The sequence below is a fragment of the Protobothrops mucrosquamatus genome, unplaced genomic scaffold (assembly GCF_001527695.2).
Source record: "Protobothrops mucrosquamatus isolate PMUCROS unplaced genomic scaffold, P.Mucros_1.0 scaffold_252, whole genome shotgun sequence".
Classification (NCBI taxonomy): Eukaryota; Metazoa; Chordata; class Lepidosauria; order Squamata; family Viperidae; genus Protobothrops; species Protobothrops mucrosquamatus.
In genome coordinates this window covers 417221-434064 of record NW_015386328.1, presented here as the reverse complement: position 1 = coordinate 434064, position 16844 = coordinate 417221, and the positions used below count along the sequence as shown (strand labels likewise).

The following is a 16844-nucleotide window of genomic DNA, read 5'->3' as shown; positions in this document are numbered from 1 at the left end:
GGGGGACATGATAGCAGTGTTCCAATATCTCAGGGGCTGCCACAAAGAAGAGGGAGTCAAGCTATTCTCCAAGGTGCCTGAAGGCAGGACGAGAAGCAATGGGTGGAAACTGATCAAGGAGAGAAGCAACTTAGAACTAAGGAGAAACTTCCTGACAGTTAGAACAATTAACCAATGGAACAACCTGCCTCCAGAAGCGGTGAATGCTCCTACACTGGAAGTTTTTAAGAAGAGACTGGACAGCCATTTGTCTGAAATGGTGTAGGGTTCCTGCCTGAGCAGGGGGTTGGACTCGATGACCTTCAAGGTCCCTTCCAACTTTATTATTATTATTATTATTATTATTATTATTATTATTATTATTATTATTATTATTATTATTATTATTATTATTATTATTATCTTCCCATAATTTCTCAAATAACAAGATAGCTTGACAAGATAGCTAGGATGAAAAGCATGGGGAAAACAGAATCTTTTAAATAGCAGATTAAGTGTATATAGAACAACCTGTTAGAGTGGAGAAAATAATCTGAAATGGGACAAGCTGGCAGTCTGCTTACTTACTTTCCATGCACAGCATAACTCAAAAATATTATTTATCTCAGCTGATTCAGGAAGAATTTGTTCATAACAAACAGGATGTAGCCAAGGTGTGTGCACAATAATTACCATCAAGTTTAAAATATGTGTGGGAGTTTTGCATAAAAGCTGTTGCTAGGCATGTAAACAAAGACTTGCAATTTCCTTAAATTATTTCATTTAAAGTATTGAAACAGCATCTTAACTACTGTATTAAAAGGAAAAATAACTTTAAAAATGAGCCTTACAAAGACTGAACACTCATTTAATTAAGAATGCATTTAGATACAGTAGCTTTGGGTCTCGGATTAAATATCTGATTGTTTAATAAGTGGAACTAATGAATTGAGAAACCTGATTTTAAATTTCAAACAATCACAACAAAAAATAAAAGCATCTACTACAGTTAGCCTTATAAAATATAGATACAACACAGAACAAATTACTTTAAAGGATAATTATGAATGTAATGCAAGAAATAAAATGGAAGCATTTGAACTGTAAAGCAGATCAATATAAAACAAAGAGCAGGATCTGGGAAGGAATCATATAAAGGCAGTATTATATATTGCATGAAATTGCTCCAGAATTGATTGCACAGTGCGGGGCCCTGAGGTGTGCAAGTGCGGTGTAGGTGGGGTAAGTCTGAGCGCGGCTTATTGGATGCCCCAGGCTCACATCCAACTTTGGAGTGCTGCGTGAATGCACGCACACATCATTCCAAGCTTGGAGACTTTTAGCTACTGTATATCTGAGCTGGCAAACTGCTAATCATGTCTGGGCTTGGGGAGAAGGACCTCTCCTTCCTCTATGGATAAAAATCCCCAAACTTGGAATGCAATGTGTGCATGTGTGTGTGTTCACTTGGTTGCCAGCAGTTTGGGGAGGTGAGGAGCTTGTGGGCACCGAGTTGTCCCCACATTGAGTTAGCCAGTGCGACTTGTTCCATGCCGACGCAGCCGTCCCAAGTCAACGGAGCTGGGCCAGTTGCACCTACCCGGCCACCCCCAACTGGCCATAGTGAGTCAGCCGCACTGAGTGAGCAGTGTTGAGCCAGCCAGTTAAGCCCGCCACCCCTACCTAGCCATGCCTACCTAGTCGTGGCGACCAGGCTGTGACAACCCAGCCACGCCTACCCAGCCACGCCCATCTGGCTCTTTGAGGGCAAACATAATGCTGATGCAGCCCTCAATGAAATTGAGTTTGACACCCCTGTTGTAAATCATACTTTGCTCTGAGAAGAGCTAAATTAAATTAAAATATACATGGCATACCAGGCCCCACAGGCCAATCACAGTATGTAAAATAGCAAGCAGTTTGAACACTTAATGCAATTTATATAATGAACTGTCTAGGGCCTAATGTTTGTCGTAAAATGGGGCAAAATTCACTTAATTGTCTCTGTATCAATTCTCATTGTAAAGTGTTATACATTTGATAAGGCACTTTCCCTCTCACTACATACATTTTAACATCTAATTTATCTTTACACCTCTTCTTTCCAAGGATTTAATTTCAGATTATATAGTAGGGCTGCAGAGATCAGTCTACATCAGAGTTCCCCAACCTTTCAGGGTTGGCAGCCCAGAGTGGGGGGAAGAGGGAAAGAAGAGATGGTTTTGTGGAGGGGTGTAAACATATGCGTGCGTGCGTGTGTGCGTGTGCATGAATACCCATTGATCAGGCGAGTGGAGTTGTGAGCGCTTGGGTGAGTGGGGCCGCAAATGTCTGTGACACTCGCACAAGTGGACCCATGAATGTCTGTGATGCTTGTGGCAATGCTCATATGAGTGGGGCAGCAAATACCCACGAGTGGAGTCATGAATGCCCGTGATGCTCGCACGAGTAGGGCCACGAACGCCCGTGAAGCTCGCATGAGTGGGATTGCAAATGCTCATGCAAGTGGGGCTGCAAATGCCTGCAACGCTCATGTGAGTGGGGCTGTGCACATGCGCACACACGCACCAGCCAGCCACTCATGCGGTCCAGTAGTGGGCCACGACCTACATCTTATTTATTTCTACCTTTTTCCATTTATCCGTATCTTCAGGGCCTTTCGAAAGAGTGTCAAGCAGGGGGCCAATCTTATTTCAGTGTTCCACAAAGACGGAGCCATCATGGAGAAGGTCCTTCTTCTTGGTCCCACTAGATGGACCTCCCTAAGAGAAAGGACTTATATATATACTTACTGTGGAGACTGTGGTAGTATTCTCCCTTCCTGTGTCATTTTGTAATGATTATTTTTTTAAAAATTAATACCAAATACAGAAAATTATGGCCAGAATTCTGCTTAAGTATTCTATCAAATGGAGAATTTTTGCAAAATGCAATCAATTAACTGAAGTGCTTTGCAATTCCTTCTGGTCAACTATAAATCCTCTAAGTACTATGTATCTGCAAAAATAGCTGGAATTAAGAATTCAGCAAATAAACTGGTTTTGTTGTGAACTTTTAAAAACCTCTTTATGTATTCATAGAAATAGCTCAGAGACTTATAATTTACTATTGCTCAAAAAATGAACTCAAATCAGATAGCCTAATTCATGCCACCCGTGTCTTTAAAACTCAGCTATTTTTATAAAGTTCAATATTTAGTAATTATAGATACTCCTCAACTTACAACAGTTCATTTAGTGACCGAAGTTACAATGGCACTGAAAAAAGTGACCTATGACTATTTTTCACATTTACGGCTGTGGCAGCATCCCCGTGGTCACGTGATCAAAATTCAGATGCTTGGCAATAGGTTCATATTTATGACGGTTGCAGTGTCCCGGGATCATGTAATCACCTTTTGTGACCTTCTGATAAGCAAAGTCAATTGGGAAGCCAGATTCACTTAACGACCATGTTACTAACTTAACAATTCAGTGATTCATTTAACAATTGTGGCAAGAAAGGTCGTAAAATGGGGCAAAATTCACTTAATAACTGTCTTGCTTAGTAACAGAAATTTTAGTCACAATTTGTACCTAAAATATACCTATCTCCCTGATCACTTTATATATATGTCCAGATATGTATACAGAGAGATTTAAAGGTAAGACATTTCTTTTTCTTCAAAAATGAGAAATGCAACAGATAAAGGCATTTATTTTCTGTAGAAATATTTTTATTGATATAAAAATCAACTAGCAAGAATTATAAATTGATTGAGGTAATTCTAGTAGTGTATACCTGTTAGGATGGATGCTCTTTCTACAGCCCCCTAGATGCTGCTTTTGTACTATGCAGAAGAATGAGACTAATTTTGTTTGCAAGCAAGCAACAACTAAAATCTCCATGACTCAACTACTGTATTACATTTTTTATTTTTTAAAAAAGGACAGGGGGGCGGGCGGGTTAAGCATATACCCACTTTCCCCAACTGGTTACCTTGCAGATGAGTTAGAATTATAATTTCCCAAGAAGCAATCCTAACTTGGAGATAACTAGATTGGAAAATAACATAATTCATACTCTGATGAAATTTTAGTGCTTCCTCTCATGTTTATGCTTAAATATATTTTAAACAAATATCAATCAGTACAATAAATTAGTTTTTCTTTTTTTTCCTAACACCATCTGGAACCTGAAGGTATAACTATCAGATTACTTCATGTTACATCACACTTTCGATACTTTTATGCCTGCCTGTTTGTTTGTCCAATGCAATGTAAAATATAAGATAAACACTGATTTCACAGAATTATCCCAGAATTCTCAAGGGTTCCATCCTTTAGATGCGAGTGAAAGTCCCAAAAATCTTTGTTGCTTTGGTAAAAGGAAGTCTGGGACTTGCAAACATTTCTGGAAGATGTTTGGGAGGCACAAGGCTGTTTTATTCTATTTAATCCTGGTGAAGAATATCCCAACACAGCTTTTTGTAGCCAAAGTCAACTGTCCTGTTTATTTTAATCATACTGATACTCAGAAGCGGCAAGGAAATTTCTGCAGTATTCAAAAATGGTAGTTTTATTTATTTATTTAGAAAATTTATATGGCTGCTTACTTAATTTCAGTGATTGTAGGTGGCTTACAAAAAATAAAAACCCAATATACGAAGGGTAAAACAATACTCCCTTGCAACCACAACAGTCAACCAAGTGTGAGCCACTAATTCTTAATAACTTTAGCTATAACCAGAGCACATCTTCTCTTCTTTTAATATAGATACCACCCACATTTTAGAAAAATACAAAAATAATCATCTGTTTATATGCAGAACAATATAACACATAACTACCAACTTTCATCAGTAATTTCAAGACATGACATCTGTTGTAAAATAGAGGTTACAAAGAGCAGCAAATTGTTTTCCACAATGACCATCTAATCAGCATTAAAATTCTACCTTTTAATGCATTTCTTCCTCCTGGAAACTAAAATAAGCATTGTTTAAAAGTATTTAACAACATGCAATTCAGCTCTATCTCTTATAGCTATGAACAGTAGCACAGCTGAATAAATATCAGCTATTCACAAAAATAGCATTTCTTTGCTTATCTCAACATTATTAGCCTTAAACATATGTATAAATTCAGCTTAGGAAAAAAACTCAGTAGCCACAGTAATAATCTTAGAGCCCTCCAGCAACTTACATGGGGGTAAGTAGGTATTACAGATAATAAGCACTAACAAACAAATGTCAAAGAAGGAAATTTGGTATCAAATTGAAGGCTGACTCATTTGAAAGGCTTGTCCCTTTCCCCAAGTTGGCTAATTCATCAAGATGGAAATATAGCTGCAAATGTTTGGGGTTGTCTGTAAGTGCCAATTTTCTAAACTCAGAATAGCTTTCAACCATAACATTAAAATGTCTCAGGTGACATGCCAGAAGCAAGGCTTTAAAAGAATATTGGACAGGGTTTAGATTGCAGTCCTATACTTAATGAAGACATATACTGAACTAATACTGTTAAATTGACAGAATTGCACAATGAAAGGAGTGGATAGCTGCAAACCTCTTAATGGTGAGATAGAAGCTACACTGTCAACGTTCCCTACAAGATGGCTACTGGTACAGAGCACTCACCACAGTTATCACAGGGACAAAATGGCTTTTATTTTATTTAAAACATTTGTATAGCTGTCTATCTAAACTGAGCAGCTCCCAGTCGAGAATTAAAACAACATATTAAACTAGACTATTAAAACCATAAAGGTTAAAAACAAATTTCTTTGTGCAACAGAGGTTGACCTTCCTGACTGAATTACAGAAGATTAAGAGCTTCATGGGACTTTGCAAATAGGCAGGTGCACCATCAGCAAAGAACGAAGACTTATTTAGCTTGGAGGGATGAGAAGCAGAACCTGAGCTGGTCCTGAATCTTTCAATCTGTATTTCTTTGTGCTTTCCTTTGGGGAAAATTGCAAATGCAATCTCCTAATTGAGAGTGGGTTTTTTTTAAGTACAATGCAGGTAGTCCTTGATTTACAACCTTTTGTTCAGGGACCATTCGAAATTACAGTGGCACTGAAAAAATTACTTATGACCATTTTTCACGTTTACGACCATTGCAGTATCCCTGTGGTCATGTGATAAAAATCTGGATGCTTGGCAATTTCGTATTTATGACAGTTGCAGTGTCCTGGGGTCATGTGATCACCTTTTGTGACCTTCTGACAAGCAAAGTCAATGGGGAAGCCAGATTCACTTAACAACCATATTACTAACTTAACAATTACAGTGATTCACTTAACAACTGTGGCAAAAAAGGCTGTAAACACTCACTTAAAATTGTCTCACATTGTAACAGAAATTTTGGGCTCAATTGTGGTTGTAAGTCAAGAATTACCTGTACATTGAATAAAAGAATATTTTTCTTTTTGCTGTCTACATAAATTTATTTTGTTTATGCAGAGAGGAAGAGAAATTAACACAAATAAAGATGGGTGAGTGGAATGCTGAAATGGGGATTATTGTCTATTATTCCAATTATTGTCTATTATTCCAGGACTCACTATGGTTTTAATCCGGCATATCACTTATATAACATGATAGGACTCCTAAGTAGACAGGAAGCTAGCATGTCTTCCTATTGTAGTCACCTGAACTTCAGAATATGTTTTTCCTCAAGACAACAGTCAATGTTCAACTGTACAGGTACCAGATTATCAACTGAGATAGCCTTTTTATTCTTGCCAAAATTAAGGAATCCAATATAGCCAAATGTACAGTCCTTGTAGCTTTATTAATAGGAGAAAACTAAACACACATTCCTTTTCCTTTAACATCAAGGAACTTGCCATTGACAATTGTTTGTTCATTACACTGATTGCCCACTTTTCCTTCAGGTGCTTAAAACGTTTTACATGAGGACTTCCCTTCACTTTTGCCCTCAGAACAATAAACCTGTAAGGTAGAGAGTAATTGGCCCAAAATCACCTAGTGAATTTCCGGGAATGAGATGGGACTTCAACTTGATTCCAACATCCTAATCAATATACCATACTGACTCTTGATATGAAGCTCAGAAGGAGGGTACAAAACATACTCATATTAAATATAGAAGGTAAGCAAATCCGTATCTGGAGCTATGTCAAGTTATTTAAAGGCAAGTTATTTCTAACTGTGTAGGAGGTTTTCACTTGGATCAGCAACTGTGACCAAATGTTTCCATAAAAATAAACTGCCCTTCTATCACAGGAAAGATACCCACTTGTGATTATTCAATTCAACTTTGCAACTGGCATGTCAGTTTCATCAAACTGGGAATATTTCAAAGAGAAACTGTTTTGAATTAAAACCAGCTGTTCTGATCTTAAAGTGTTTTGATTTGGAAAGAGGACTATTTCACAGCTAACTCGCTCACAGCTAGATGGCCCCATTGAGAGTTTGCAATATTTCTGGTAACATCAGAATAGTGCTGAAATACATCTAGAAATGGTGAAACAACCAATTTCAAGCTAAAGGACATGTTTCAGTTTTTGGACTATCCATCACACAACAACAATAAACTCATATTTAGTCACTTAAAAACTAGCTATGTTCATCCTAATCAGTTTGCAAAATGCAATTTGGGGATATTAATATTTATTCATCTAAAAATCAGAATAGAAACTCTTCTAGCAAAAAAAATCATAAAAATATATCTTAAGTTAATAAAAAATAGAAGTCATCAATTATTTTCTAATGCAGATTTCATACAAATACCCAGCTTTAAAATAATTCTAGTTACATTTTAGAACTTCTCAAATACTCGAAAGACCTCCACTGTATAGTAAACGGAAGTAATTTTATTTTGGCATCAAAGAATGGTATTAGGAGCTGACAGGGAAACTGATACAGATTTTCCTGAACTTACTGCCATTTGTTTTAGTGATTGTATGAAATTACAACGGCACTGAAAAAGTGACTTAGAACCATTTTTCACACTTACGACAGTTGCAGTATCTCCATGGTCACATGATCAAACTTTGGACACTTGGAAACTGGTTCATATTTATGACAGTTGCAGTAACCCAGGGTCCTCTTTTGCAACCTTCTGACAAGCAAAGTCAAAGCCAGGTTCACTTAACAACTGTGTTACTAACTTAACAACTGCAGTGATTCACTTAACAACTGTGACAAGAAAGATTGCAAAATGGAGCAAAATTCACTTAACAACCATCTCGCTTATCAATGGAAATTTCTTGCTCAATTGTGGTCTTAAGACAAGTACTAAGCTGTAGTGATAATTTTGATTCAAGGGGTTATTTTACATAACACTCCATAGCAATATCTAATCTGACTAAACCAGTGTTTTTCAAACTGGAAACTTTTAAGGTGTGTGGATTTCAACTCCCAGTTTTTCCTGGGAATTGGTAAATTCTGGGACTTGAAGTCCACACATCTTAAAATTAGCAAGTCTTAAAAACATTGCACAAAACATTTCTCAAATTTCCATCCTGACTATATTTCCTCAGAAGCCCAGGTGATGGAACATGTTTAATCTTAATTAGAAGCTTTGTACCTGCTGCTTCTATTCTATCATTGTTTCCTGTTCAGTGAGGTAGCACGACTGTCAATCACATCAATGATGCCTTTAAATAACTAGATAGCACAGACTTGGGGGGGGGAAAGTACTATGGTAAAATCACAGATTACTAATACCACATTCCTTCCTCTCTCATGCTGGAGGGAATGATTCTTCCAAAGCACTATTTAGACAGAGAAAGGAAAGGCACACATTACTGATCAATTATGTTTTGATGACTTATAATCAGCTCTGATTCATTTCAATGGGCAACAAATCTGTATTAAACATATTTTAACTGTAATTCAGCATTATGTAACCAAACTGATAATGCAGCTTCATGAGTATTTATGCCATGATGGAATCAATGCCAGAACAGGGACTTATTTTCATAGAAGCCAGTAAAAATTTAGACATGGATTACAAAGAATGGTTGTGCTCAGATTATACACCCCCCTCTCTCTCTCTCTCTCTCTCTCTCTCTCTCTCTCTCTCTCTCTCTCTCTCTCTCTCTCTCTCTCTCACACACACACACACACACACACACTCACACTCACACTCAATCCAAATGGCTCTGACTCACATACACAACAGCTTCCACAATCAGTGTGCTTTAACTGGGGAAAAACACACTCTTTGGGCCACAGCTCTTACCAGCCAAGTGTTTTACTTGCAAGGAAGGCAAAGCAGAATACTTGCATCTAGCTATTTAACAAACAGTAATATGGTAGTTTGTTTCTATATTTTTTAAACTCTTCAGTCCATACTATGCCAAACACTGTTTAGTCTGCATATCAAAGACATACTGTACATATTCACAGTCATTGCAACATGCTATCCTCTGTGAATTCATTTCTAGGGATCATAGATAAACCTATTTTGTTAAAAAATGTTGCAAGCACATTTTGAAAATTCACTTTGGATTCAGGAAGATATTCAAGTCATATTAGACAAGAACAAATGATAACCAATGTTGATATGATTATACGCATAGCAGCCTTAACATATGCAGTTATTTAAATCAAGCTACTGAGATAATTGCAAACTGTATACAGTATACATCTTTACATATATATTCTGTTCTTTTAGTTTTCTAATTAATTTTCTAGCACCTAATATTGAGAGACTATTAAGCAGAAAGCATACAAAGCTACTTGAACAACAAATTTTGGTGTTTTGCGTGCAATCCACATCATTGATTAGATGATTTATTTCCTAGGAAACATAACTATAACAATTTGTTTTATTGTGGGTTTAGACTGGCTATTGTGCTAAGCTACTGAAGGGGAATACAACACTCATGAACACACAGAAAAGATTAGAATAGCCATGGGCACTCGCATGCTAAGCTGAATACGAAAAATACTCAAGACACTCCGATGTTAGAAGAGATTACTGTACTATGGTAGATGTCACAGCCAGGCTGAAAAGGAATTGCCCACAAAATGTGGGGACAGAAATGAGAAGCATAGCCAGAATTTCATGCTTGAGAATAGATATGGGTAAAACAATAGTAGAAGGCTTTGAATAATTTATATAATTTGCTGTAGACTATTTTAAAGTCTGCATGCCAATACTTCCCTAACTGCATTTTCTTTCTAATCATTAATCAAATGCAGAAAAGTGTTGAACAAAATGAATCCATCCATTTTAAAAGAATAAAGCCCAATCTCATTAATTGCAACTGCAAAATTTGTATTGCCTAGTGATGTGCCCTAGAATCGAAATTATTTTTTGTATATAATAATTTCTTCTCCAGACTTTCATAATTCCATGTACTATCATGCTAAAGACATTAAGAAATATATAGAATTGAAATTCAAAACTCTTAACACCTATAGAAATCTGCTAAATGACCATGCACTAGATGTCACCGGTGTACAAAAATTCACTTTAAAATGATGTTTTTAAAAATTTCTAAGATTACACATACAGTATGTCAGGCTTAACACACAACCAGTACAGGTAACCACACACAGAGAGAGACAGACACATTACATTCAGCTAGTGAAAAATGGATTAATTGCTGAATTTTCTAAGGACAAACATTGTGAGAAAGAAATGCACACTGAAACATACATAGTTGCTATTAACAGCCAGAGAAGTCAACAAGATGTCTCCCAGGCATACAGGAAAATATACTAACCTGCACGAATAATAACTGTGCTTCTCCTATATCCAGAGGGAAGCCAAAGATTTCGGAGTAATCCTTTTGCAGTTAGTCGAACATGCATGTTGGATAAGGAGAATTTTGGGGACCATAACATGTCTTTAGAGGATTTGGAAGAAAAACAACCAGGAAACATTCTCCATATATTGTCACATACTATCTTTGTAACTCAGCTCTGAAGCCATGCAGTAGCTGGCCAGATAAACAACCTCACAACATATCAAAGCCTCTCTTCGTTTCTCCACTGAGATCCACAAATAGGTGAAAAATTAAAAGAATCCAGAAAGGAAAATACTACATCCACAAAGTAAAGCCTGCTGCCAGCTTCATTGCCTATTAGCAAGAGGCTTTAAAACAAAGCTCACCCTGAGAATAAAACTGCTCTGTTATTTAGAAGCAGCTCTGAATTACATCACACTGTTCAGGTTTAATCAAATGTGTGGTACAGTGGCAACAGAAAGCGGGAGGAGGAGGAGAAAGAAGTGGGTGGTCTCCCAGGCTGAATACATCAGCCAGTAATGTCACAGATCATGTCATTCAGTTTTCAGGATCATTAGAGGAGAAGATTTACTGTTCCACAAGATGGATTAAAACCATTCCTTATATTAACAGTTTTTAGTAAATCAAATTCTATGTTCATTATTCTGAAAGCTATCTGACCCAGCAAGACTAGACAACAATAATTTGGCTTTTTTTTATTAAACTTAAGTAGATTTGTTGTTTGTGGCTGTATCAATATTCTGTTTGATTATAAAAATATTAAACAGAGTTCTTTGCCTATAGGATTAGGTTAATTTTGTATATTTGTTTTAACTGTCATTAAGTAAGCAGTAATCTTAATGTAGGATAAATGCTTTAAGCTGTATCAGTTAAAAACTTGTCACTTTAAATTTCCAGGTACATCTCAGAAGGAAAAAAAACCCCATTAAGCTAACTTTGTATGCCGCCCACAAATTTATGATTCACTGATTCTAATTTTCCAGATGGGAAAAGTTGTAACTGATGTTTCAAAAATGCTGAACTAGTGCAGCCAAGTAGAATGAGGAATGCCCTAAATATCAAAAAATGGACTGAATTAATTTCAAGATATGCACAAACATAGGCTTCATTTAACACTGGTATTCTCTGTTTGAAGTACTGTATATATCTCCAGCCATTTGATCCTTATCTCAAACCCATAGAACAACTGATAGAGGTGCAATCCCTGCTGTTTTTCTGATTACTTGCTATATAACAAGTACATCAACAGAAAAATTTAAAAATAGCCTAAAATCTGACAAGGCTTTAATAAGCTCAATGATGTAAGAGGTGGGAAATTCTTCAAACACATTCAGAAAACATCCATGCCAACATGAGGCTGTATTAATTAGTTCTTCATTCCTGAAGAGGTCGATCACCCTAAATGGCACCAGCCAAAAGCTGAAGAGACAGCAACTTATTCATGATATGAGAATTACAGAGAATCCCTTGTTTGACCCAAGAGAATATAAAATCTTGCCTCTATCAGGCTGTATGTTGGAGGCTATGTATTAGTTAGTAGGATTATGTAACATGTTCAAAAGCACATTGGTACAAGTGAATCAAACTGCTTCTTGAAGCAATAAGAAAAACAACTAGTTTGGAATGGCTTTCTCAGATTGGGTTTCCTCGTGTGCACATGTACAGCTGCTTCACATATAGTTCTAGCAGAAGTGCTGTCTGAGAAAGTCTTTGGGGCAGGTACTTTGAGAAAAGCCATGGTAGGTCCCAGTTGCCACCATCTACATGAAACTGTAAACCAATCTGGGGCCAGCAATCTCAGTATGAATACTGAAAAAAGGTGGCCAACAAGAACTGGTACACACATAACACCCAAGAAAACTGGCAAAATTACACCACTGCAAGAAGTGCAGCAAAGAAAACTGTCACTCATGTCAGTGCTGAATATTATTATTATTATACAAACAATTGGACATGGAGGAAGGCAAGAAAAGCATCTCTATATTAGCAAAAACACGTGCCAAGGAAGGACAAAACATTGAGCATTATATATGTGTGAAAGAATCTCAGTATATGAATATTGAAATCAACCAAGATAAGAAGTTTAAGATGATGAATTGCCATGTCTCTGTTCAGCACATCAAGTTCAAGAAGAAAATGCTTTAGGTAGGAAAGCAGATAGGATGCCATTTTCATGACACTGGAATTGTCTCTCCTTCATACCACTTTAGATCAAATAGCTTTATTTTGGGAAGAGAGCTTTCTGGTTCATCATTACTTATTGAAATTATTGTCACTTTTCTTTACAGCTTAGTTGGAGATGAGGAGGGGGGAGAAGGACCAGATTCTCTTTGTGTCTAGTATTGTTTCTTTTGTTTCCAGTTTAAGGGAAAAGGAAAACAATTTGGGACCATCCAGGTCCACAACTATTTTCTTTGATGCCTGGACAAATTCTAGATTCATCGGACTGATTTTAACTCACAAGATACACATTTCAGAGTAAGCAACCTTTTTTGCAAGCATGGATATTAATGCAAACTGAAAACATTATGAAACCCCCTTTCCTTTTCTGTGTTAAGTATGTGACAAGATGAAGACTCTGTTATTTTAACACTAGATTTTTTTCCCCCTTCTCCCATCTCCATTTATTTTGTTTTTAATCCTGGCTAATGAAAAGTTCTGAGAAATCGAAAGCTTGTACCTTATTTGAATAATTGAGATGGCCCAATAAAACATTAACATAATTAATATCACTTTTACACTTTTACACACTTCTTTGTTTTCAGTAGTTTGCCATCTTGAGTTTTTTGCATGAAGCATTACAATAGATGCAAATTTGGGCCAAGGCTGGCTTTACTATTAATATTTAAAATATCTTTAAAACATCAAATCAAATATAAATTATGTTCTATCTCCAGAACACAACTAGAAATGTAGATAATAAACATAATTTCAACAGGACCTGTATACTCTATCCAATAATGTTTTCTTTAGCAGTCAGCCCCCATCCTCCTAAGCCAGGGGTAGGCAACCTTGGCTCTTTTATGACTCGTGGACTTCAACTCCCAGAATTCCTGAGCCAGCCATGCTGAGGAGAAAGGGAGAGGTTTCCATGCTGAGCCATGGTCTCCTGCTTTCCAGCTTGGTGCCTTAATCACTAGACCAGAGGTAGGCAACCTTGGCTCTTTTATGACTCGTGGACTTCAACTCCCAGAATTCCTGAGCCAGCCATGCTGAGGAGAAAGGCAGAGGTTTCCATGCTGAGCCATGGTCTACTACTTTCTAGCTTGGTGCCTTAATCACTAGACCTAAGCCAATGAAATACTTATATAACGGTTTCTAAATTGTGGAGGACTCTAACTCTAGTCTGATGTAACAGCCTTCCTATAGCAGTTCTGGAAGCCCAATCCCAAAAAGCCCCATTAGGAGTTGAGACTGTGCCCCTATGGACAAGCGGCCATTGAAACCACAGATCGTGTCCTGTTATATTGTACCCTCGCTAAAGATTCACAGATTCAAAACTCCCCACATGGTAGATTAGCTCGAAAATCCTGATATCTTTTATGTTCAGCTGTTATTGTTGGATTAGTCTGATACAATCTTCTATAGCTAAACTCTGTTATACTGTCTACAAAATTAGGCAGACTTTGACTACCCACCGATGATCTCATCACTAACTGTAATATACTATTAGCTCTTGTTCTGTTTATTTTAATGTTTTAATTTTTAATTCTAGGCCACGACCTTAATAAAAGATTGATTGACTGGATAAACATAATCAAATACAGTCATGATTAAGACTTCAATCCCATCGTTCACTCTACTTTTAATAAGGACATATGTTCTAATTAGCCCTCATTGCTTAAGAAGAAGCGGTTTCTTCATAAAAAGAAATATATTAATATGTCAGCCCCTTCAGAGATTCCGGTCCTTTCAGGGACTCTGTCTACCAGTAAAGAGTTTATATAATGTATCTAAGTGACATCTGGTCAGTTTTTAAATAAACCCTGACTTAATTTTGTCCAATTGAAATAAAACATAACACAGCCTATCCGATCAATTTGACATCCTTGCTCGTCCTGGGCATAGTTTTGGGAAAGTTGGAGTGTTCTTCTATCTATCCTCTAAAACTGCCAAGGGGAGAGCACTGAAATGGGCTATGGTGAACTGAAGTAACTAAGCAAACACAGATAATTTGCTGAAAAGAATCTCTGGGGAATTCAGAAAGGTAAAAAAAAAATTCCTATTATTTATTTATTTATTTAATTTGTATGCATCCCATTTTTGTTATTTTTACAAATAACTCGTCAGCAAATATCCAACATACCTTCCTCCTCCTTTTCCCTACAACAGCAATCTTGTGAGGTGAGTTGGGCTGAGAGGGAGTGACTGGCCCAAGGTCAACCAACTGGCTTTCATGGCTAAAGCGAGACTTGAATTCATGGTCTCCCACTTGCTAGTCTAATGCCTTAACCACTAAACCAAACTGGCTTGACATAGTTCTCATTATTTATTCCTCCCCCAATTGTAAATATTGATTTTACTGAGTCTAACCTTTAAGAAACTGAAATTGGAGTGGTAAAAACATAGCAGTTTTTCTCAATATAATCAAATTATGAGGATGAATTTTTAGCGCTGAAATTTTGTCAGATATATACCATACCACTTACATACCATTTATGTATGTGATTGTTATAATGGCTATGCATCCTTTAAAAAATATTTGGAAGAAGTGCTTCAATGCAAGCAGTAATTATTTGAATTAACAAAATCATTAAAGCAACTCTTAAAGCAGCTATGTCATTATTTCAGACTTGCACAGAAACTTCAAAAAATGTGGGAGCTTTAATAAAGAGCATTAATGTTGGGCGGAGCTCCTGCCAGGTTTAAAGCACTTCTCCCAAACAATTTTTAAAGGGCACATAGCCATTGTTACTGTTATTACTGTTATTGCTTTATTAAACTTTAAAAATAAAGTAATGCATTTAACCTCTGCATACAAATGTTCACTTCAAATACTAGTGAATTGTGTTTTTGACTTATCTTCTTGTTTATAAGTCTAGCTAGGAGAGAAAAATACATTAAAATAGCAAATGGGTTTCCTTTCCAATGAAGGGTTTAATTGTACCACTCTATTTTTTAATTGTTCATTACCCCGCCTTATTAGAAAACCACAAAATCAATAATATATTTATTATATCAGAGTGAAATTAAATGTGATGATGATGATAGCTTTAAATGTAAGCATGAATTAATCATATATGAAGCTGATGACATCAGTGAGAACAAGAAGGATGCTGGATAGGTATTTTGTCCTCAGTGGATTGCATCATCAGTTTTTATTTTATTTCTAGCTAAATCTAGTTTACAGCATTAAATCCATATAGACAAAAACATTCAAACCTGTCTATGACTGGGCCAAGTGGGCCAAGTAATCCATAAATATTTGATCAAGAAGTGGAAAGGGGGTTGTGCAGCTTCATTCAGCGTATGTACACAAATTTGCATTTAAGCATCAAATTATTATACACAGAAAACATCCAGCATCTTAAGTTATGTACTTATACAAACGTAACATTTCCAAAACACTTACATATACATTTCAGGACTAGAATCTTCTTTGATGGCATAAAACATTTAGGAGTGAGTGGGGAGGGAGAGATTAAACTACTCACCAGAGCTGAATGCCGAAAATAAATGCCTGGATCCATTTTGCGCTGAAGATCCTGGAAAAGATAAAATTCTAATTTGGCATGTAACTCGCCTACAAAATGAACACATTATAAGAGGTTTCCATGGTATCATATCAGATGTTACCTACAAAAACATTTAAATATGTTTGGCTATTAATCTTGAAGTCAATATATTCGTCTCAGTATCAGCTCCTTAACATTAATAGTAAGAGATCAAAAGTAGAAGGTTTTATTCCACTTATTAAAAGTTCTGCTTTTAATAAAGGGCAGATACTGCTTCTGGAATATTTGTCAAAAGATAATCAGGAGGAACTTGGGCCCTTTTCCTTTCAAAGCCTGCTACTCCGTAGCAGGTTTTTCTGAAGGCATTGACTGCTGTTGCTCATGACCCCGTCACTAAAGTCGTACATACATGGAATTAATCTTTTGTTCCCTCAAGCAGTCTCATCCACACAATCCCTTTCCATAAGACCATATCCTATG

The 16844-nt window shown here is 36.6% G+C and overlaps 1 protein-coding gene across 2 annotated transcripts in view; it reads right to left on the bottom strand.

The window, feature by feature from the left end:
* Window positions 1-16844, bottom strand: part of MTUS1 (microtubule associated scaffold protein 1) — a 79970-nt gene that overhangs the window by 34214 nt on the left and 28912 nt on the right. Inside the window, exon 6 of one of the 2 annotated variants that reach the window (XM_015830906.1) lies at window positions 16344-16394. In XM_015830906.1, the coding sequence (XP_015686392.1) occupies window positions 16344-16394 (51 nt within the window). Of the gene's footprint in view, window positions 1-10665; window positions 11127-16343; window positions 16395-16844 lie in introns of those variants that run through there. The other variant, XM_015830900.1, reaches the window with a different exon arrangement.